General features: G+C 38.2%; 1 protein-coding gene across 14 annotated transcripts in view; it reads right to left on the reverse strand.

Annotated features, from left to right (window-relative positions):
* The window catches only part of RAPGEF4 (Rap guanine nucleotide exchange factor 4), a 287,935-nt gene that overhangs the window by 157,973 nt on the left and 106,428 nt on the right, over positions 1–23,534 (reverse strand). For 2 of the 14 annotated variants that reach the window (XM_073882459.1, XM_073882446.1), the window contains exon 1: positions 14,655–14,849. The exons of 8 other annotated variants lie outside the window; for them this stretch is intronic. Coding sequence is in view for 3 of the 6 variants with exons in the window: in XM_073882411.1 (XP_073738512.1) it covers positions 3,029–3,046 (18 nt within the window). In the remaining 3 variants the exon portion in view is untranslated. Of the gene's footprint in view, positions 1–3,028; positions 3,111–14,654; positions 14,851–23,534 lie in introns of those variants that run through there. 4 more of the 14 variants (XM_073882432.1, XM_073882411.1, XM_073882434.1 and 1 more) reach the window with 4 other exon arrangements.

A 23,534-nucleotide genomic window follows, 5' to 3' on the forward strand; every position in this document is an offset into this window, starting at 1 on the left:
TCTCTCTCTCTCTCTCTCTCTCTCTCTCTCTCTCTCTCTCTTTCTTTCTTTCTTTCAGATTTTGTTTATTTATTTGGTGCCTGGGTAGCTCAGTCAGTTATAGCATCTGCATTTGGCTCAGGTCATGATCTTGGGATCCTGGGATCGATCCCCACATTAGGCTCCCTGCTTAGCCGGGACTCTGCTTCTCCCTCTGCCTCCCCACCCCCCTCAAGCTCTTTCTCTGTGTGTGTGAGGCAGAACAGCAGCAGGGAGGAGGAGAGGGAGAGAGAGAAGGAGAAGCAGACTCTCCACTGAGCAGGGAGCCTGACATGGGGCTCCATCCCAGCACCCTGGGATCATAACCTGAGCTGAATGCAGACGCTTAACCCACTGAGCCACCCAGGAGCCCCTAAACTCTTTTATTTAAACTCAATGGCAGCAAGGAAATCTTTATTTAAATCACTGCTCTTGTATATATCTTTAGTTTGTGCTAAATGATTCTGTGTAATTGTTGGATTAGGAAAGAAAGGTAGCAGCTGAAGGGCCAAGGAGGAAAGACTTGGAGCTGCTCTGATATTTTCTAAAAATATGGTCCTAAGACTATGCCAAGTTTGTAATGAATGGAAGACGGTTGAGATGTCTTGGCTTCCAAAGTATTCTCTAATAAATTCTCTTCCATTTTAATTCTAATCTTAAATATGCATGTATGCATATACATAGTGGCATCCCTCTAAATCAAGGTTTCAGTAGGAAACATAAGAATATTTCAAGACAAGATGAAAATAGGATGAATCTTAGAAAAGATTCTTAGGAATCTCCTAATGCCTAGTCTTGAATATCAGCCATCCCTCTTCTGTCTGGCTGTATTGAGGATGCAATCATAGACACATTGTATTTACTGTGAAAAAAATCATTGGATTTTGTATTCAATGATTTACACTCTGTCCTCTAAAGTAGCATCTTCAATTAAAGAGCCCCATTACCTCCCCTGAGCTGGTGGTGTATTATAACAATCAATTGCATTTGACTAATGCACCCAAGTAATGGGCATTCAATAAATGTGTTCCAGTCAGTCTGAACTGTTCATAGACAAAGAGAGCCTAAGTGAGACGGGGTTTGCAATGCCACTGCTGCTTGGGAAGCTGGAAAGAAAAGCAAGTATTTGCTCGGCTTTTCATCGCCTTGGACAAGATTTCAAAAACATGATACCTAACTCATGGCAAAGGAAGGGCACATTTGGTGAAACAACAGCTTTTATATGCTTGTGCAGGACAGTATGATTGCAACAGAACCCCCAGAAGTATTAAGTCGTATATCATAAAAATATACAACCAGGGCTTGGCAACTGGCAGTCCATCCAGTTGGCTTAGAAATTTCCTTAACCTAAAAGTTGTAAATTATAAAGACAGGTATAACAATGCTGCTAAGATTACTCATCAGAAGCCGGTCAGCCATATATTTTAAAAAAGAATGGTAAGTCTTGCACATGTATGCTTCTGAAGAGTTTTATTAATAGGGGTTAGAGGTACCAGTCAAAATCACTAGCAATTAACAAATGTATTTGGTAGAAACAATAAAGCTGAAACAATTTGATTATCTACACTTTAAAGAGAAATAGTTGACTCCAGGAGAGAAGGACAAACATGTGGAAACTGAGGTACAATTTAGAGACTAAATACAGGTATTTTAATTACCCAGTTTTCTTAGAAATCAAATTTTAGATTTATTCCATTTAGTTCTGTTGTCTTTCAATGTCACGTGCAAGGCTGGTGGTGTACCACGAGAAGGACCTGGCACCAGAAGGACCATCCTGAGCTCTGCCACTTCCCTGCTGTGTGGCTCAAACAGGTTGGTTAACTTCCTTAAGCCTCACTTTCTTTATTCATAAAGCCATAAATAGGACAGTAACCAACTGCCGCCCAGCACTGCTGGGAGGATTAAACAACCATGGAAGGGTAAACGGGAAAGTGTGTGAAATATAGTAACTTCCTCATGAATGTTTTTTTGGATCCGAAGGACTTACCCTGGTTTTAATATATATTTGCCTTGGATGGTCATTCGCTTATCTCAACAAAGCTATCATCTCAAAATATTGTTGCAACTCCCTCTTTAGAATTTCCTTCGGTGCCAAAAGCAATTGGTTTCCTCCTTTTGTCAAAATGTATAATATCCCTTCAAATGAGGTCTAGGAAATGGGGTCCTTATTTCTCTTTTACAAGTGAAAGCCCAGGCACAGAAGGGTTAAGTGATTTACTCAAGGATATAAAATGGGTCAGAAGCTGAGATAAATCATCTAGATTTTGTGCCTTGCCCTCCACTGCACTCCATCTAACCCTGAACTCTGCGAGGCATTTCTCCAAGTTCTTAAAAAGAAATTTCCAATGATTGCCACATTTCACTTGAGTCAGCTCTCTCACTGGTAGACAGCATGCCAATACTCATCAAAACAATCTGCCAAGAGCCCCGACACCTCAAAAATCAGGACAAAGGGAAAGCAAGTGAATTCACAAGTTTCCCTTCTAAGCAACATTCCGAATCCATTCTGAAGTCACCCAAATAAGAAAAGTCTTATTCATGTCTCTCATCCCTGCAAATTAGCAGGGTTTCAGATATGACCACATAGTTTGATAATGATGGAGCCGTATAGGGAGAAGTAACTGCCTCTTTTCTCCCCGCCCCCAAGAAAACATATAAGACTTTCTGTGAATTAAAAGCAGTGGGCCACTGGCCAAGCCACATTTAAGTAAATTATCTGAACCCTGAGGTAAGCAAGTGGTGTTTATTTTCTAATAGACATAAATATACAAGTTTTGTACCAAATTTTTAAACTGACCTAATGGTGCTATGGCTCTTTTAAAAACATTTCAAAGGTTTGGATCAAAACCTAAATATTCCCAAGCTGCTCATCCAAATAGCATAATCCTTAGTATACAGTTAGATAGCTTTCCATAGGATTTTTATAAACTTAAATCTCAACTTATAGATAGGCTAAAATCATAAAGTCATTTTAGGAATAAGAAATAGGCATAAAGATAAATAACCTCACCTGGCTATATCCATGCATATAGAAGCAGATTGCTGGTGATATTCCTGGTCATTCTAAAATATTCCACGGCAACTGAAATGAGCCACTGCCATCTAGAATTAATTATATGGGTTTCAGAACTTTGTTACTGAAGCCACAGCCTCATCTTAGGGCTCATCTGCAAGGTTGTGGCCTCTCAAAAACAGGAATAGGAAAACAAATCCTGACATAAACCGATACAGACCACAGCTGCTTAAGGGGGATAAAAAGCTTAAAGATTGAGCTGGCATTTTTTTCTCTCTCCCATGAAGCTTTAAAGTCTCAAGTTTAATTGGACCCTCATTTCAAAAAAGACAAGCTGGACAGCTTTTCAAAACTGAGAATTGGCTTGGTAACATGTGTACAAGAAATATTAGATACAGATACATCAGCTACATACATTTGTAATACAGCGTAGTGTACAGGGTCATGATGTAAAATGCATTCCTACTACGGGTTGCCATTCTCCGGGATACCATAAAAAAAGGCTTAAAAAGCAGTGCAGCGGTTACTAATTGGGTAAGCTGTAGGCAAAAGCAGCAGAGAGGGCATGGTGAGGCTAGGAAGGAAGGAAGTGGGAATAGGAAGGAGGAGGGGACTCTGGGCTTGTGCAGCATCTGCGGTACCAGAGCTGCTGGGATGGCTCCTAGTTTGAGCTGAACATTCCCTGGGAGTGAGGAGCTCACCTCTAGGGCATCCCCAGTGATTAAGCACCTATGATTTCCATTGCACTGTCACCATGAAGGGTGCCAGAAATGGTACCTGCAGCTCACAGGAAAAGACATTTTTATGCATTCTTTTCATATTTTACATTGTCTGAGCTCAGGCGTCCAGACTTCAATTTAGACATTGGACACAATCCCTGCCCTCTAGATGTTTATATCAGACTGAACAGATAAACAAAGGAATCCCCATTCAGTAACAGAAATATAATGATATTAGGCTGAATAGGTGAAATTGTCATTTTTGTAGGCCCAAGGTTGTTGAATATCTGGAATTTGGTATGGTTCAACTTAATAAAAATCACCAAATGCAGAGAGGGGCCAAATGGCCTAGTGATTGGGCTGACAACCCAAAGATTGAGTCAGGTTCTTTTGAATACACTCCCTAGCCCCATAAACTCTACACAGCAACATAAGTGAAGATATCCAGGTATCAGAAACCAATTTTCTGTGATTTTTGATACACAAAATCTTGCATTAACTCTATTCCAGATGTTGGACTTCCTTTATTCCCTCCCACTTTCCTCAAAATATATAGGTATAGAATTACTCATAGGGAAAGAACTTTTAACAAAAAGATTTTTAATATTTTCATTGGAAAGGCTCAAAATAGTATATATTAGTTGTTTGCTTTTTAACTTGTTGCTATTTAACAAAAAGATTTTTGAATATTTTCATTGGAAAGGCTCAAAATAGTACATATTAGTTGTTTGCTTTTTAACTTGTTGCTATTTAACAAGGACACAATACATAAGAATTTATCAAGGCCTCGGGCTTTGTTTTTGCGTTTTTCCATAGTAAACTTTCTATTTGAATAGAATCTAAAGTTTTTGAAGAGTTTTCTCGTGTTATCTTATTTGCCCCCTAAAAATCCCATGAGGTGAGGATTAGTATTCATGTTTTACAGAAAAGGAAATGAATCATTCTAGAGATTCATTTAGAGGAGAAGAAAGCCAGTTTCGTTTTGTAACCCCACCTTTGGCATCTGATTTAGATTTTAGTTAGCTTCAGATTCTGTACCACAAACACTTTCTAAGCACCTACAAGATGTCAGGCCCTTGACTGGGGTGTTTTTCTTTGTGTTACTTTTCATCTTTTGGCAAACACTTTGCAGGAAGTCAAGCCTTTCTAGAGTGTGCAAAAACTTAGGAGTCATGGCATTCAGTTGGGTCAAAAGTAGATGCCTCTGCTTCTAGAAAAAATTATCTGAAGAGCTCTACTTCTTCATGTAGGTTACTTTCAGCTCTTTCAAGTGTTGTTCATATTAAAGACTGAGTTGTGAAGATGAGACCTGGGTTGTGTCACTTAAATGTCCTTGTATAGCCTCAAGTTGAAGAGGCATTCCTGGGATTTTATAAACAAAGGACCCCAAGCCTCATGTGACTTAGACAAAGAAAATTTTCCTTTTCCGCATGAGCTATGGACAATAAAAAGTGAGGTTACTGAGCTCTTGTGCTAATAAAAGTGCCTTTTGAAGAGGCTTTCTTGGGTGAACATTTTACCATCATCATAAATCTTCTTGCTCACTGCTCTAAAGACTGTGCCTAGAATAATGCCCAGTACACAATAGGAGTCAATGCATGAGTGGAAACAAGCACACGAATAACCAAAAGGGACATGGGGTAAAGTGTCAATCCCTCTAAGCCAGCTCCTCCAAGACTGAGGAACATCTCAGAGGACAAATATTCTATAACTTCTCCCTGCAAGAAATTAGTTGGCTAAAACTATCAGCTGGGGACTGCAGTGTTTGTTATGTCTCAAAAGTGACAAAAGAAATAAAAAATCTTAGTTTGATGCTGTGAACTCTAGTTGATCAGGGGCAGTGTAAGGTCGCCTCTGTCTTATTCCAACTTAGGACCAGCTCTCAACTGTTGTATGGAGTTGCCAGGATGGTTCTCCAGCCACCTGCCCTCCGATTTCTGAACAAACATCAGAAACTCCCATGGAAGATCAGTTCATTCTCACGGCAAAATGACATACGTGAAGGAGTACAGCACTGTTCAGGTCTCTGGAGGAATTACCATCCTTACCAGAGGCCTAGGATGGCCTGAATACCACAGAACTCATTCTGCAACCTGCTAAATTTTGCTGGAAACAGTAAGTGGTGGAGATGAGTTGCCTGTCTTTGTAGCTCTGTGTGCAGAGTGAGCTGAGGATGCTGACAGACCTGCCCTGACACTAGTATTTTCAGAAGACCACATCCACGGACCTCTCCTTCTGCAGTGCTCCAAATGTGACTTCATAGAAACTTATATCTGTTCCAACACTGAATTTTAGAATTTAGTTTATTTCATTTATGTATTTTTTAAGAGTTCGAAGCCCTTCCTACATTCTCTTTTTAGGTTAGAAAAAACTATAGAACTCTCAGTTCTAAGTTATGGTGAAGCTTAGTTATGGTGAAGCTGAACTGTAATTCTGTCCTCTAAATTAACAGGGAGGGTCAGCTTCAGACAAATAGCTGCCTGCAATGTCTGGATCTCTGTGCGAGAGGCATACCTTTAAAGAAGGTGTGAGCACAATGATTGGAGAGAATTATACACATGGCTCTTCCCCCCCTCCCCCAAGTTTCCTCTGCTCTGCCTGCAACCCTACATTTTTCCTTCTGTTGTTTGTTTTGTTTTGTATTTTTAAAGATTTATTTATTTATTTTAGAGAGAGATGGGGTGGGGGGGGTTAGGCAGAGGGAGAGAATCATTAAGCAGACTCCCCGCTGAGCGCAGAGCTCGATGTGGGGCTCCATAGGGGGCTCAATCTCACCACCCATGAGATCACGACCTGATCTGAAACCAAGAGCTGGAGGCTTAACAGACTGAGTCACCCAGGCGCCCCTCTACATCTCTCTTTTTAAAACTTAGAATGAAAAAGTAGAGATGGTCTGTGTTATGTAAGAGCATGTTATTATGCAGTCTGCTCTAATTCCACAAAATGAAATACAGGGCTCATATTTTCCAGAAGCACTGGGATGTCAAAACAAATTTAGAGTTCTGTGAGGATTGCAAATGAACCTTGAAGCAAAGGTCTTTCTTTCAGTTAAGCATTATCATTAAGGATATGAGTTGTGTGAATAATATTGATCAAAAACCATTTAATTCATGCTTTTATTATTTCAGATATTGATTACTGGGATGCCCGTTTTGTTAGGTGGTCCAATAATCTGTTCATCTGATTCCAATCTGTTCAAATTGCAATCGCATGCCTGGATGATAAGAGCTCAACAACTGAAGAATGTCCCACCTTCTCCAGTTTCTCAGTCATTGATTGACAGTTAAAATGTGGATTAACTTAGGTATGACACGATGTGAATTTATGAAAGGTATTCCACTTCCTTTATATTCTTCAACAAAATAGCTTTAAATGTTAAACAAGCAGTGTACAAATTTATTTTTCTGTCCTAAGTCACTAGACTTCTTCCATGTCCCATGAAACCTTTCCAAAATGTAGTTGAAGCTCAAAGGTTCAAAACAGTTTCTTAACCCTTTACCCCCTGGCCTTTATAGATTGGCCTGGATGAACATTAGTCTGTGCCCATGCGATCAGGGTGAAGCCGGGCTAGGCCAGTCGATTTAGTTCTCTCTTTCACCATAATTTATTATAAAGACCCAACACGTAGCCATGTCCTCACTTGTAAATCCATTTTACTCATAAAGTGCTGAAAATTAGAATCATCCACTCATTTCTGGTTATAAAGTGATTTAGGTACAATTTCAAATGATGAGGAATCTGTTTAGATAAGCAAAAGGGTACTTTCATGAACCTTCATGTTTAGGCTCAAAAGTCTTTTCTCTTGGATGACGCCTCAGACCATAAGTAAAACCAACTCATTTACCTTCTTTCCAGTGTAGGTTAAACTATTAAAGAGTTTGTGTCTCATAGCTCCTCTGACATTCTGCCCTGCTGACCCCCTACATTGCTTCAGGATCACTCAATTACCTCATGGACACAAAAAGACCTGAAGGAAACAAAAACACCAACTGAGTGTCTACCTAGACTTTTTTTTTTAAATCCAAAGTACAGAAAGTCTAAGCACTTTTTATTTTAATAACCAGTTTGGGGACAAAAAAGGTTTTTGAGTTCCAAAACTTTGGTTTAATAAAAGGGACAAATTCCATCAAGTTTATCTATAAATAATAGAGTAAGAAAGCATGTAAGAAGATTTCAGAGTTAGTGTTTCAGCCCCCAAAGGAGATCAAGGTAACAGAAAAAATAATGGCGGTGGGGTGTCTTTGGGGGATGAGTTTTGGGAGAGAAGAGTCATTTAGCAAATCATTGCCTACCTCCTGAATGCCCCATTCTGGGGTCAAATCCCTAGTGTGGAGGAGATCTCCAAGCAGAAATCTGTATCTTGCTTCGCGAGGTGAGGGCAGGTGTCACGCAAGCACAGAAGTCAATAGCATGTAAATATTAACAGAAGGCATGGGAATGAATGGAACTCCCACCCTACTCCTCCCAAAGTCAGAAAAGAACAGTGCCCCTGAATATCATCTATATTTTGATAGTATGTAAAGAAAGATAAGCCCACAGAGACCAAGACACAGGAGAGCACAAAGAAGCTACAGGAAAACTATATTTCAGAGAAGATGGTGATCTACAGTGTCAAATGCTGTAGAAAGATTAAGGACTAAAGAATCCTCTTCACATTCAGAACAAATAGGCAGTGAATGCCTTTAGCTAGAGGGGCTTCCACGAATGGCTGGGGTAGAATTTAAATCATAGTGGGCCGAGGACTGTTTGGGAAGGAAGGACCCAACAAATGTAGACAAACTCTTTGAGAAGTTTGGCTAGAAAAGGGGAGGAAAAGTTAGGAGAGGAGATGAAAGAGTATGTAGGGAAGATGAAGGTTTTGTTGTGTCTTATTTTTTTTTAAGATTGGAGCAGCTAGCATCCCTGGACACTCTGATAAGGATCTACTAGAGCTGAAAAGGTGAAGGATACAGGAAATAGAGCAAAGTGTGCATAAAGCAAGCACCCCCAAAGTATGGAGGTGAATGAGATGCAGAACACAGGTGGAGAAATCAGAAGAGGGAAGAACTCTTCTATTTGAACCTGGGGAGAGGTGGAACGCATGAACACAAATGGACAATTTAAAAATATGTGTGTATTAAGTCACCAATATTCGCAATGCTTTGCTCTCACTCAGAAAAAGGATAATTTGCTTGCTAAACTGTCTAGGACTTGCGCTGACTGAGGTTAAGTGTGGGAGGAAAATGGCAGACACCCGGATAGTCTAGTTTGTTCTACCCATGAAGGAATGAGATCAGACAGACAGGAGTAAGATAAGGTGAATTAATACGGGGGCAGGGGAGGAGGCCGGGAAGTAGGACAGAAAAAGAGGATATATATCGTTCTCGGCTTATGATGGGGTTACGTCTTAATAAACCCACTGGAAGTTGAAAATACCGTAAGTCAAAAATGCATTTAACACACCGAATCTACCGGACATCATAGCTTAGCTTAGCCTACCTTAAACGTGCTCGGAACACTTACATTAGCTTACAGTTGGGCAAAATCATCTACCACAAAGCCTGTCTTGTAATAAAGTGTTGAACATCTCATATAATTTGTGGACTCCTGCACTGAAAGTGAAACACAGAATGCCTGTTAAGTGTGTTGATTATTTACCCTTGTGATCACATAGCAACTGGGAGCCCAGTGTCACAGGAGAATGTGGTACCACATATCCCTAGCCTGGGAAACAATCAAAATTCACAATTCAAAGTTTGGTTTCTACTGAATGCATATTGCTTTCACATCACTGTAAAGTCACAGAATCGTTAAGTCAAACCACCTTAAGTCAGGGATCATCTATAAACTGAGAGCTGCCATGAGGAGTCAGACTTCAGAGAGAAAGACGTATAAGATCTCCATTGTCTTCCAAGGCTTTCTGGAGTCAGATTTGACTTTCACCATGCTGAACAGTTTTCACGTCAATTGGTTTCATTTGGGTTAGGCAGGTAATTGATCCGGTGGCAGGAAGTTGAAATCCTGCATGCTGAGATGTGAGGCTATGTACTGACGTGGTTTGGTCAAAGACTGGAGAAAAGTTGAAAAGTCTTCAAACAGGTGTTGGAGAGAATGTCAGAAATATATTAGGAAAACATATAAGGATCACTGAGCTATACTGAGGGATCCAATTGAGATTGGAGGTCATAAGTGTATCACAGCATCAATCTGGACAGTGGTATGATTTTCTCAAGCAGTGCTTGGCAGTCTGGTTGTAGGCAGGAGAGAGCACACAACTGCATTGATTAAGGGATGGTATTTATTTGGCCTGGTAGGGACCAAGGGCTGGCACAGATCTGTTTTGTTCATTTCTAAGTACCTAAACTACAATGCCTGACAAATAGGAATCACTCAGTAACATCTCTACTGAATGGATGAATGGGAGAACTGAAAATATTGCTAAGAGGGTGGTTGAAACGAAGGCCATCGTATCCACATCAAATAGGGAAGGCATCGACAAGAGGTGGTTAAAAGGGGAAGCTTAAGGGGACCAAATGTTCCTAGCCTCAGGTCTACCAGTCACATGAGTGGCATCACCTACTCAAAAAGAACTTCTCTGAGTCTTAAGCACCCCCTGGTGGCTGATCCAGCAAGCTATTAGGCCCAATGGTCTCCCTTATTTTTTACTCCTTAAGAGCGACAAGCGCATTCTCACACACTCTTCTCAATGTCAGAACTCCCTTAATTTTCCTTCATGCAATATCATTCTCACCCATTCTTCAAACTTGCTCTTTCTCCTCTTTCTTTTAACTTTTGTCCCATCTACCTTAGGTACATCCTTCTTTCCTTCCCCCCTTTTTATTTCATCCTCATTCCCCTTCTTTTTTCAATGGGTGAAAACAATCCTGATCGTGGCAGGTATCATTAAAGGTAAAATTCATGAAACGAGGACAAGAAAATCCCTACATTTCAAAATTCAAGAAATCAAAGTCTCTTAAAGCCAGTGAAAGTGGACATAAGTTTTAAAATAGTCACATCCCAGGCGCCTGGGTGGCTCAGTTGGTTAAGCGACTGCCTTCGGCTCAGGTTATGATCCCAGAGTCCTGGGATCGAGTCCCGCATCGGGCTCCCTGCTCAGCAGGGAGTCTGCTTCTCCCTCTGACCCTATCCCCTCTTGTGCTCTCTCTTTCTCACTCTCTCTCTCAAATAAATAAAATTAAAAAAAAATAGCTACATCCCATACCATCTTGTAATTAAGCTGCACTTCTCCAATTACTGGCATTCAAAACATTTTCCATTCTTATGGTATTGCTTGTGTTTTAATTATTAACATAAAGTCTTTTTGCTATCAATGTTTTATTGCAAATGTACAGGACTTCTACTATAGGATGAGTTGGGTAGACTTTTGAAAAGTAATCCAAAGACGTTTACAACATTGTTCCGATAAAGGATTTGAAATGAGCATTTGGACCACAACCTATTTGCCAGTCCACAACCATTTGGTTTGGCGTAGTTTTGATTCCTGTTTGAATTTCCTGAAAAATCACAATAAATTACTTAAGAAATAACGGTTGTCATACTTCCTGACACTTTCTGACAAGTCATAATGAATGGTTAAGTTCTGAAAGGTCAACCAGCTATCTTTTGGCTTCCATCTCCTCTTTAGAACCAAGCTATTTTGAGAATTTCCATTCCTCATGCTCTTTTTCTTCCCAACCCTGACACTATTTGTATCCTCTCGGTGGCATTTTTTTTAACTCAGGAAAACTTAAATAAGTTCCAAGATTGCAGAAGATCCTTATTATTTGATGATTGTGGGTCTTGTCTGGGAAAAACTCCAAACATAGATTTGCCATTTTAAGCAATTCTTTTGAATTCTCACTCTATTGTCAGCAACAGTCCTATATTATTGGTTTATTATTGATTTTTTTCTTTCCCTTTACATAAGTTAACTAGGCACTCTAATTTCCTCTTCTCTCTTCTTAGGTTTTCTTGGTTTATAAGTCCCTGAAGAACTGTATTGTTTCAGCTTTTTGGGTTTGGAGAACAAACAAATACCACACACACACACACACACACACACACACACACGCACATGCACACACACCCAACCTTGCCATTATCACAAACCCATAATCTTTTCCCTTAGCACCATGGTTATTTCCACCCTACTTTAATATAATCAGCTTCCCTTTAAAACATATTTCAGATTCATCCTTTTGCTCGGTGTTTCCACTGGCACCGTCCTGCCTCAGGTCATATTCTCATCAAAGGTTCTGTTACAGACTCCTAGCCAGCTTTCCTGCTGCCCTCCTCATCCTCTCCCCATGCCCACCTCCACACCGAGCAGGCACTCAGTCCATACGGTAACTTAACCTGCTTATACCCTGTGAAGGAGGAGAGCACTGCCTCTGCACTAGGCACCTCTCCTCCTCATAGTCCTGCCTGATGAGTGTTACTTTTTTCATTTCACACATGAGGAAACAGACTCTCCCAGAGGTTAAGTATTTTGTCCCAAATCACCTATCTTGTAAGTGCTCAAGTCACTAGCTCTCAAATCTGAAGAGAGGAGAGTCATCTTTGTTGGAGCAGGAAAATAAAGCATTTGCATGGCAAAGATTTGATATTTAATCTCTTCAAAGTCAAGGAAGTAGACAGACTTGCAATTATTACCATATCAAGGCAATGGTTTTCAAGAAATGGGCTTTATACAAGAGAAGTATAATCCACTAGTCTGTTCTCAAAGAGTTTATAATCTACTTGGTTAGAGTATGTATCTAGAACATGCTGGATACATAGCAAGTGCTAAGTAAATACTTGCTCAAGCCAGGACCAAGAAATGGAAGGAGAGTCCTTGCTACTCTTATTTTGGCTTGCCACTAATCGCATTGTTTAGTCACTGGACGCTTCTTAATATAAAATGCTCTCTATGACACTTCCTCTTGACCCGGTCCCAAGGAATATCAGAACAATACAATGTTAGGAAAAAAGGCGTTGAGATTACTGGGCTGCCTTCCAACCCATGGGCCTATTTATTTTTTCCTAACTACAAGATAATTATTGCTGGATATTATTATGGGATTTTTCCATATGTCCTTTAGTTAGGACAGTGATGACCCAATGCAGCCTTTTAATGTACTCTGGTCTTCTGCCAGCTTACCTCATGCTACCACTTCTCCTTTGCTTTTTGTTTTTATGACCATTCAAACTTCCCATTCCCTAATCAATACCTCATTTGCCCACTGCTGCTGTTGACTACATACCTTGACAAAGACTCCTTGGAAAGGGTCTTTTTTGCTCGCGGCAGGCTCATCTGAAATGAGCTCTTGCTATGTTCATCATTTTGGCAAACAAGGACAAGTTCAAGGAAATTGGAGGCCAAACTTGACAGAGCACTGGGTGCAGCTGCTGGCCCAGCTGTGCAATGATTCTCAACTGGTCCATTACCTCCAAAACTCAACCATTCAGCACAGCCTTCCCTAGTCCAGCACTCCTGTCGGTCTAATATATTTGGCAACAGCCATTATTTCAGAAATGAATGCTCATGAGTATTTATAGCAAATCGCATGCCTGCTCTATCAACAATTAAAGAGATTAGGATTCAGCAGACATATTCCTCTAATTAGGACAAGATGGAAGATATAATATATAGAATGCTGCAGTTTGGTCAAGGTTTATTCTTTCCTAACAAGACTGCCATGCTGCTTTTCATCAGTCACACATCCATTCTCTCTAGGGCCACCCTGCCTCCTACAGAACATTCACTTCCTATGTCTGTCCCATGGAATTTTCAGTCAGGGGATTCTGTTTGCCGCTGACACTTCCAGTTTCCCCCACCTCCCCTCCTCAAACCACACTTTAGGCTCAGTGGACTGTTTTAAGGCTTGTTTTGAATAACATGTGGACAGCACCATGTGGCCACTAATTTCATTCAGTTACACCCTTCCCCTGGAGCCTGGGAGTATGTTATATGCTCACACTTATGTAGTCTTTCCTCTGAACAAAAGCCCGACCTCAGTGTCTGGGCCATAAATTCCATCTTGCTTCACTCTTGCCCATGCATTATTTAAGCCATCTTCCCGGGGAGCCGACATGAGAATTTCCCTCAGAGTAACAATCAGCAGGCGCTTTACGCCCTGTTTTAACGGGAAATGTAGGATATCTGAGAGAGTTCCACCCATTTGCAGTCTTGATAATGAAATATGATAATCTAATTTGGTAAAAATAAACTGTGAAATCAGAGATTTGAGGCAAAAACTTTAAAGATGCAATTCAGACGAGCAATCAATGCTTATTCAGCTTCTGTACCATCTCAGCTTTCTCCCTGTGCAGATGCTTAAGTGATGCTAAATTAAATAATTGACAAATTTTTAAAACTGCTGGAAATTACCATCTGTATTTAATTTTGGAATATAAAAAGGTCCATAGAAAACACCCTTTATGATTATTTTGTCTAATAACAGATATGAAACAATACAAACATCCCAGTCATAAAATATAATGTGTTCCGAGCAGTCTGGCTTACATATTCAAACACAGTTCTTCCCAAAACAAAAGACCACAGGAGGAACGAAATGCTGGGTTACCAATACGTATTTTTTTTTAAGTGAATGGCAAAAGAACTGAGTTTTTAGTTTAAAATCCACCTCTCTAACCCCTCACCTCCCCACAAAACAAAAAACAAAAAAACAAAACTCACCCACAGGCTTCCTATAGACAGTAAAGATAACCATCACTTTTTCACGTTTCTCTCTCTCCTGGATAAACACTGGGCTAAACTGTCCTCTGTTAAGAACTTTATTAGGTTGATATTACATCCATGCGAAATGAAGTCTACGACTGTAAATAAACATGCTTGAAGCTTTCATGAAAACCCAGAAAGAGAAACAAGCTCCCTGCGTGGGAACACACTGGTAAATACGTGGATAAAACAAGCTGAAACTTACACCAGATACTTCCTCCAGGTCCAGCACGGCAGTAGCCCTAAGGGTACATTCTAGTTTTTTTTAATCCATGTTTCTGTTCTTCTCACTGATGGGACTACTCAGGCACATGGTCAAGTTGCAATCAGCTTCTCCCTCAGTGATGTATGAGAGCTGGGCTGATTTATCTTGTCTTTCTGCAGCATATTAGCACTAATGTTTCTGCGTATGCATCCTACCTTTCTTTAGCCGGAGCCCCGGCTTTATCATTGGTAATCTAAATTAAAGAGCCAGTGAACAGAGCAGGGTTGTTGTCCCCCACCCCTCCCTGTTTTCCATGAAACAATTGCCAGGCAGTCATTCCCGGACAAGGATTCCACTGTTTATTCTATCGAGCCTCCCCTTCAATATCCCATTGAGACTGGAAGTCAGTCGCAAAAGGATAGGTCCAGCGAGACTGTCTTAGTTCAAAGGTCTATTTATGATTTATCCTTTAAAATGGTACAAATGACCTCAGGAAGTACGAGGGAGAGCTGTCATTTGCCAGTTTTTCAGCCCAGAATACAGACTTGACACTGTTTACAAAAACAGAGTAACTTGATACCCCACTTACTGCCCACAGTGCAGTGCACCTTTTGCTGGCTTTTTTTTCTGAGAAATCTTTTTTTTCCCCATCCATGATCGTTTTACATATGCACCCTTTAATGTGAATTTTAATGAGGAATGTGAATGCTATGATCTAGCAAGTTACATACAAGAAGCACAAAAATCTACAAAAATTTGGGGGAATCAATCAACAAATCGTTATTAACCTTGTTATAACCCGTCAATAAGTAGCGGCTGAAGCAGAAGCCAGACTGTATTTATTTCAGGAGTTGTCAATTCCTTGCTTTAAGACACATTTAGAATTTTCTCAATCCCCTCAAATGTTTGGGAAGAAGAAACACATCAGAGTACATTTTCATATGAAAGTTTTTAATCTCACGAAAATTTTGCTCTCTTAGTGGCACCTCAAAGCCTTTAGCCCAGATTTTCATGATTACTGAAATAATATTAGGTTTGTTTTCTCATTTTAAGCAGCATAACTTTTTAACAGGTGTTAAGCAATAGAATTTGGTGGATAATAAAGTATAACAAGTTTTGTCTTTATTTTGTGTATTTTTGTTAAGAGAAAACACGATTGTTTCCATAATTATAAACACGTATTTTACATCTCTAATTTTGCTTTTTTAAAATTAATAAATTATGACATCTATTTTATATGGGCATAAAATATAGACTTGCTATTTTTAGTAGCTTTTTGATATTCAATTCCCTAATTCCTTGATATTTGCATTGCTTTATTTTTTCATTATAAAAATAAAATGTCTCTGTTCAGAAATGAAAAATACTCACATTCCAGGCCCTTGACCAAAAAAAAGAAAATCAGTCTCTAACTTTCTGCTTCTCAACATTCTTCAACATTGCAGTTGAGAGAAATAAACTTGGGAGTTCTGCTTGAAGACTATCTGGGGTATCCGTTCCTCTGGATTATATCCTTGGGTGAAACTTTAATCATTTATATTAATTTCTATCCTCTACAACTTGGTTATACTGAACTGCTCCACAAACATCCAGAGTAATTATTTAAAAAATTTAAATCTGGGCTTGCCACTCTACTGCTTAAAACTCTGCATCGCTTCCAGTTAGTCTTAGGATGAAAGCCAAAATCTTTATCATGGCCTTCAAGGACTCAGTTTTATTAAACTCAGAAGATAAGCCCACCTTCCCAGAACTGACTGGCTGGGATTCAGAACCATCAATCGATAATTGAACGCCTGTTCTTTATTGGCCAGTCAGCGTGAGTATGGTATCCGAGCACTGGTGTGGGATGTGAGAAAATTCCAAAAGCAAATTACATAGGCCTTTTCCTTTAGTTTGAAAGTAACATCCATGAATAAGATATCACTACACATCAGCTTACAAACTATGGTGAAATGAACATGAAGCAAGCCAGATTCGAAAATGCAAAGTGAAGATAAAATCAAGGGTTAGAGGAATAAGATGAAATGAATCATTTCATGAATGTTAACTGAAACTGACTTAGGCCAGAGGAGGAAAAGGGAAACAAGGGGGAAGGAGCAGAAACTCTAAAACAAGTTATACTCAAGCTTGGTCCTATTGTTAGGCTTCCAAGGTCTATGGTTTGCATCAGCTAAATTAATCTCAGATTTACATTTTTAAAAGCCAACTACCCCATAATTGTGGTCCTGAGTTTCTTCAATAAATAATTTCTATACATTCATTATATTACTGTTTATATTACTTTCCTTCAAAAGTTCTCTTTATTTTAAGCACTAAAAGAACCACATGATAAAGCTCACCAGTTTCTAAGTAAGATGGCCCAGGAGCACATCACAAGATCCTGAAAGTATGAGATTTCTCATAACCAAAGACAACATATTAACCAAGAACAACATAATCCTTTAATACAACTTGTGTGTAAACATATACATAAAATAATGTAAACATCCAAATATATAAGAAGTATCCACTGAGTAGTAACATCTTGAGAATGGCCCAATGCATAAGGGATTAACACTGTAAGGTCCCACAAGTCCAAGAGTTATTTTCTATACTTCCTGCCATTGTCCTGAAAATTCATGCTATTAAATTCTACCCTTGGAAGAAATCCTAAGACTCTGGAACCAAACTGCCTGTGTTCAAATCACAGCCCTGCCACTTACCAACTGTATGACCTTGGGTAAGGTACTTAAACTTAATGTAATGTGTCTTTCAAATTCATCTATAAAGTGGGATAATAGACTTCTGCTTTTGGTCATAAAAGTAACTCATATCAGACCAACCTTCTCACAGACAACAATCATAAACTCTGGATAAAATATTAAAAAACAATAGCTATCTGAAGGCACTGGAGAGTGATCAAGATCAGGCAAGAGCTAATGGCAGGGGTAGGGGAGGAGGATAACACTCGGAAGAATGGCTCTTGATAAAATTATTCATGTTTTATAGCTTTTTATCTAAGGGGAGACCCAGTCAGTTCCACATGGTAGCTAGGTCTCTGCCATCTTACTAGCTGAGAAATTAGAGATGACAGCAGCTATAAAATGTGGGAGGAAACCCCAGAAAGAAGATAGCCACAGAAGGAAAGCCCCAAACTGAGTACATACAATCTGAGCAAATTTCTGACTCCTCCCAATACTATACATGTGTGGAGCAGACTTCAAGTAGACCAGTTAAGATGACAAAAACTAAATAGATTTTTGCTGCTGTCCATCACAGGGAAGACAAACTTGGAATTTGACTTCCATTAAATTAACTGCCTACTAAAACAGCAAATCAATACTCTTCAAAGGTATGTGACACAATTTGGAATCTCTATAACATGTCACTCACCATGTCCAAGGTACATTCCAAAATTACTAGATATGCAAAGAAACAGGAAAACCCATCCTCAAAAGAAAAGATAATCCATAGGGAACAACTCGGAGATGATGCAGACACTGGAATTAGCACACAAGTATTTTTAAAGCAGTTATTATAACTATGCTAAAGGATATAAAAGAAATTTCAGGGGAGAAGGACAAATTATAAAAAAAAAAAAGAACCAATTGGAAATTCCAAAACTAAACAAAAAAATCTGAAAATTCACTGGATGATCTAACAGCAGATTAGGAAAAAGGTAACAAAATATTATCAGTGAACTAGAAGATAGAACAATATAAATTATCCAATTTGTGAGAGAAAAGAACATTAAGAATGAACACAGCCTCAGGGTCCAGTGGGATATAATAGCATGTATAACACATGTATAATTGAAATCCCAGAATGGTAGGTGAAGAGAGAATGGGCAAGAAAAAAAATTTTGAAAAAAAAATAATCCAAATTTGCCAAAATTTGATAAAAACAAAGATATAAATTTACAAATTTAAAAATCTCTGCAAACCCCAAACAGGATAAATAAAAACAAAACAAAATATAAACCCATGCCAGGGCACATATTCAAACTGCTAAAATTCAAAGACAAAGAGAAAATCTTGAAAGCAACCAGGGGAAAAAATGGCATATTATATATAGGATAAAACTATACTAATTTTTCATCAAAAGTAATGTAGGCTAGGATGTAGATGAATGACATCTTTATAACTGCCAACAGGAGCAAAAACAGTCAAGCCAGAATTCTATATCTGGCAAAAATATTCTTAGTCAACGAAGGCTAAATGAAGACATTTTCAGAAAAACAAAACCTAGGGGCGCCTGGGTGGCTCAGTTGGTTAAGCGACTGCCTTCGGCTCAGGTCATGATCCTGGAGTCCCAGGATCAAGTCCCACATCGGGCTCCCTGCTCAGCGGGGAGTCTGTTTCTCCCTCTGACCCTCCCCCCTCTCATGTGCTCTCTCTCTCTCTCATTCTCACTCTCTCAAATAAATAAATAAAATCTTTAAAAAAAAAAAAAGAAAAACAAAACCTAAAAGAGTTAATTGCCAACAGATCTGCACTACTTGAAAGGTTGAAGAAAGTTCTACAGGACAAAAATAAACTCTACAAATAGTTATTTGGGTCTACAGAAAGGAATGAAGATCACTGAAAATGGTAAATGATAAATATGTGAGTGGTATAAAACACACACCCAAACATACACACACACTCCTTTGAAATTATTTAAAAGACATACAATTATTCTTTTTTAAAAAAATTATAACACTATATTGTGGGGTTTGTAACACACATAGATGTAACATAAATACATGGCAACAACAGCACAGAGGATGGAGGAGTCAGTAAATGAAACGATGCAGTTGCAATGTTCCAATGCTTGCCATGAAGCAGTATAGTATTACCTCTAAGTAGAACGGGAAAAGCTAAAAATGTATATGGTAATCTCTAGAGCAACCACTAAAAATTAATGAAAAGAGAGACAATTAAAAAACCAATAGAAAAATTAAAATGGAATTTGTGGTAGCCATGAAGATGCCTCACTGGGATTTCCCTTCTAGAAGAAACTTGACAGTCAGCTGTGAGGAGTGCAGTTAGCTGACAGCATCCCACGGCAGCACCTTTGGGATCCACTGTAAGTGACTCAAAGCTATGTTCTTTGCAGCTAGTCAATGACTGAATATGACAGGGATATGCGCACTTGGCCAATTCTGCCCAGTGCAACACTCACCTATCAACAGTCTTTGACCAAAATCCTCCATCAGGCTGGCAGAGACTTTCTCAAAGTCATAATGCAGTTTGAGGCTCTTTCTACCTTATCCTCCCTCCTTTCACAGATGCTGTCTCTCTCCTCTTCTTCTTGCACAGATAACTTCATCTTGGTACCTGCTTCCTGAAGAACCAAACTAATGCAGAATTCTAAAATATATTCATTAAATCAAAATAAGGCAGGAAAGGAAGGAAGAGGAACAAAGAAGTAGATGGGATGAAGGGAAAACAAATAGCAAACTGGTAAATCTAAATCCAAACATATAAATAATTACATTAAATGTAAACAGACTAAACACTCCAGTTAAAAATGGAAATTGCCAGAATGGGTAAAAAATTAAAACTCATCTATGTGTTCTCCATATCCTTTAAATACGTGGAATAGATAGTCTGAAAATAAAAGCATGGAAAAAGAGAAAGCATAAGAAAGTTGGAGTGACTATATTAATATCATACAAACTAGATTTTAAGGCAAAGAGTATTACCAGACATAGAGACACTTCATAACGACAAAAAAGGCAATTCACCTGAAAGAGATAAAAATAATAAATGGATATGTGCCTAATAACAGAACATTTTGAAACAAAACTGACAGAATAACTGAATAAATAGACAAATCCAAAATCATAGTCAGAGATTTTAAGACTGTTTTCTCAGTAATTAATAGAAGAACAAGACAAAAACACACACACACACACAAAACACAGTGAGAACATGGAAGACCTGAATATCACCATCAACTACACTGGCTTATCTGACATTTATAGTACACTGCACCCCACAACTGCAGAATACACATTCTTTTCAAGGGTACATGGTACATTCACCAACACAGACAATTTGGTGTGCTATAAACAGAATCTCAATCAATTACAAATGTCTGAAATTCTACCAAATATGTTTTCTGACCATAATTCAATTAAACCAAAAAACAGTAACAAGATATCTAGAAAACCCCAAATATGTGGAAATTGAGAACACACTTTTAAAGAACTTGTGAACGGAAGAAGAAATCACAGGGAAAGTATTTTGAAGTAAAGAGTAATGAAAATGCAGCATATCAAAATTTGTGTGCCATAGTTAAGTAATGAGAAGGAAATTTATAGCTATAAATGTTTATAGTAGAAAAGGATAAAGGCATAAAAGCAGTGACTCAAGTTTCTACCTGAGAAGCTAGAAGAAAGCAAATTAAATCCAAAGGAAACAGAAGGAAGGAAATAATGATTCTTTTAAAAGAGCATAAATCAATGAAAAAGAACACAAAAACAACAGAGAAAATCAAGAAAACCAAAAGTTAGTTCTTTACAAGATCAACAAATTTCACAAATTCCTAGCTAGACTGATCAAGAAAAATTAAAATGAGGGAATAAAAATTACCAGTATCAGGAATGAAAAAGATGTCTCCAGAGATCTGAATATATTGAAGGGATAATAAATAACTATAATAAACAACTTTGTGTCAATGAACTTGGAAACAGATAAAATGGACAAGTTTTCTAAAAAATAGAATTTACCAAAATCAACACAAGATGAAATTAAAAATCTTAATAGCTCAATCTCAAAGTAATTGAATACACTATCAAAATCCTTCCCATGAAGAAAACTCCAGGACAAATAGTTTCATGGTGACTTCTATCAAACATTTAAGGAAAAGATAATATTAATCTTACACAAACCGTTTTTTTTTTCAGAAAATGGAGCAGGATGGAAGCTTCCCCAACTCATTTTATGAGGCCAGCTTAATCCTGATACCAAATCTGACAAAAATACAATGAGAAAAGAAAATTACAGCTCAGTATCTATGAATATAGATACAATAATTCCTTAACAAATATTACCAAATAAAATTTAGTAATATACAAAGATAATTATCCTGTTTCACATCATGACCAACTAGGGTTTATCTTAGGAATGTAACACAGTTTTAACATTTAAAAATCAATTATTATAATAGATGTACTACCAGAATAAAAGAGAAAAACCATATAGAATTTTAATATACTCAGAAAAGCATCTGACAAAGTTCAATACCAATTCATGATCAAAACTCTCAGTAAATTAAAAATGGAAGGGGGATTTCTTCAATCTTCAGTTATAATCTTATTTAATGGTGATATATTGAATGCTTTTCCTGAAGATGAGTAACGAGAAAAGGATGCCTACTCTCACCAATTCTATTCACCTGGTGCTGGAGGTCCTAACCAGCACAAGTCAGGAAAGATCAATAAAAGACATAAAGTTTGGAGAGAAAGAAATAAGACTCCCATTTTCTGCAGATAACATAATTGTTTAGATGGAAAAATCACAAGGAAACTAAAATGGGATAATGGTACCTACCTCATATAGTTGTTAAAAGAATCAAATGAGTTTAAATTTGAAATGTGTTTAGAATTGTACCTGACACATAGTAAGCACTGCATAAGCATTAAGCAAAATTTAAAAATGCATATACCTAAATATAAAATCTAGAAGGGCTATATATTAGCTTATTGACAATGAGCATATATTTATTCATCAGAATAGCTAATAGAGAACTACTTTAAGGAATAACGTTATCTTCATTCTGGGAACCAGGTTATGACAAAGTTCAGGGCAAGTAACACCAGGCTACCTAGAGATTGGCCAATTCTCACTAACATTCCTAAAACAGAAAGATGAAATATGTTATAGTTTGACACTGTCTACTGAGTTACTGCTTTTATAACTATGTCTACATAGTTATACAAACAAGTCCAGCTGTTTTTAATGAACACATACCTTGCTGTGATCTATAAGTATTCTCACAGCAGAATATCTAGGAAAGACATTTAAGTAAAAAAAGGAGTTGGCATAATTGTATTTACAGTATAATTCAATTTTTAAGGCAAAAAGATAGGTATATATGATAATTGCATTGATGTGTGCATAGGAAAGTATCTGGGAACTATCCAAAAGAAGTGTTAATAGTGGATAGCCCCTTGATAGTGGAAGTAGAAAGGACTTTCATTTTTTTACTTAACATCTTTTGTATATGGTTTGAATTTTTAATGATATTTATTGATATTTTTCTTTTGTAACTTTAAAAATAAAATAAAATCCCCTAATGCAAAAAAAAATCAACATTTACAAGTCACAATGTTTAGAGTCCTTTTGTTTTCTAAGTCAAACAAAAGGAAAAGAATTCTTCTTTTGTGTTCTTTAAATAAAGGTAGAGTTTTATTTTAGACATCAAGAGCATATTCCAGATATTTGCATCTCTAACATCCTTCCCAGTGTCCCCACCTCCCTCTACCCCAAGTGGGGAGTGGGGAGAGTTACAAACCCAGGTGAGGTCAAAGTTTCAGTGTGTGGGCATAGGTGGGCTCATCAGGACTGAGAGCGTGATAAGGCAGTAGGCTTGATGCCCCAATCAGCCGACCTGCTTCACCCTAATTCATACCATCACACTCTACCTGGACTCCAGGAATTGGCTTCTCCAACTCCCACACCTGTACCCAGTTGATGGAGACCATGGGTAGGAATATGGATCAGAGATAATCCATTACCACTGGAAGCACAGAATTTTAATTAGAATGACCTTAAAAAAAAATGTCTAATTCATCCATAGACAACTGCTTTCCACATAAGGAAATAAGTCCAGGGAAGTAACTTGCCCAAGGTCATGGGGTTACTAAGTCACCACAGCAGGACTCTTGAGCATCAGGATAGCATCCTTTCTGTT

Source organism: Callorhinus ursinus, unplaced genomic scaffold (assembly GCF_003265705.2).
Source record: "Callorhinus ursinus isolate GAN/ISIS: 27379988/994484 unplaced genomic scaffold, GSC_fseal_2.0 scaffold2, whole genome shotgun sequence".
NCBI lineage: Eukaryota > Metazoa > Chordata > Mammalia > Carnivora > Otariidae > Callorhinus > Callorhinus ursinus.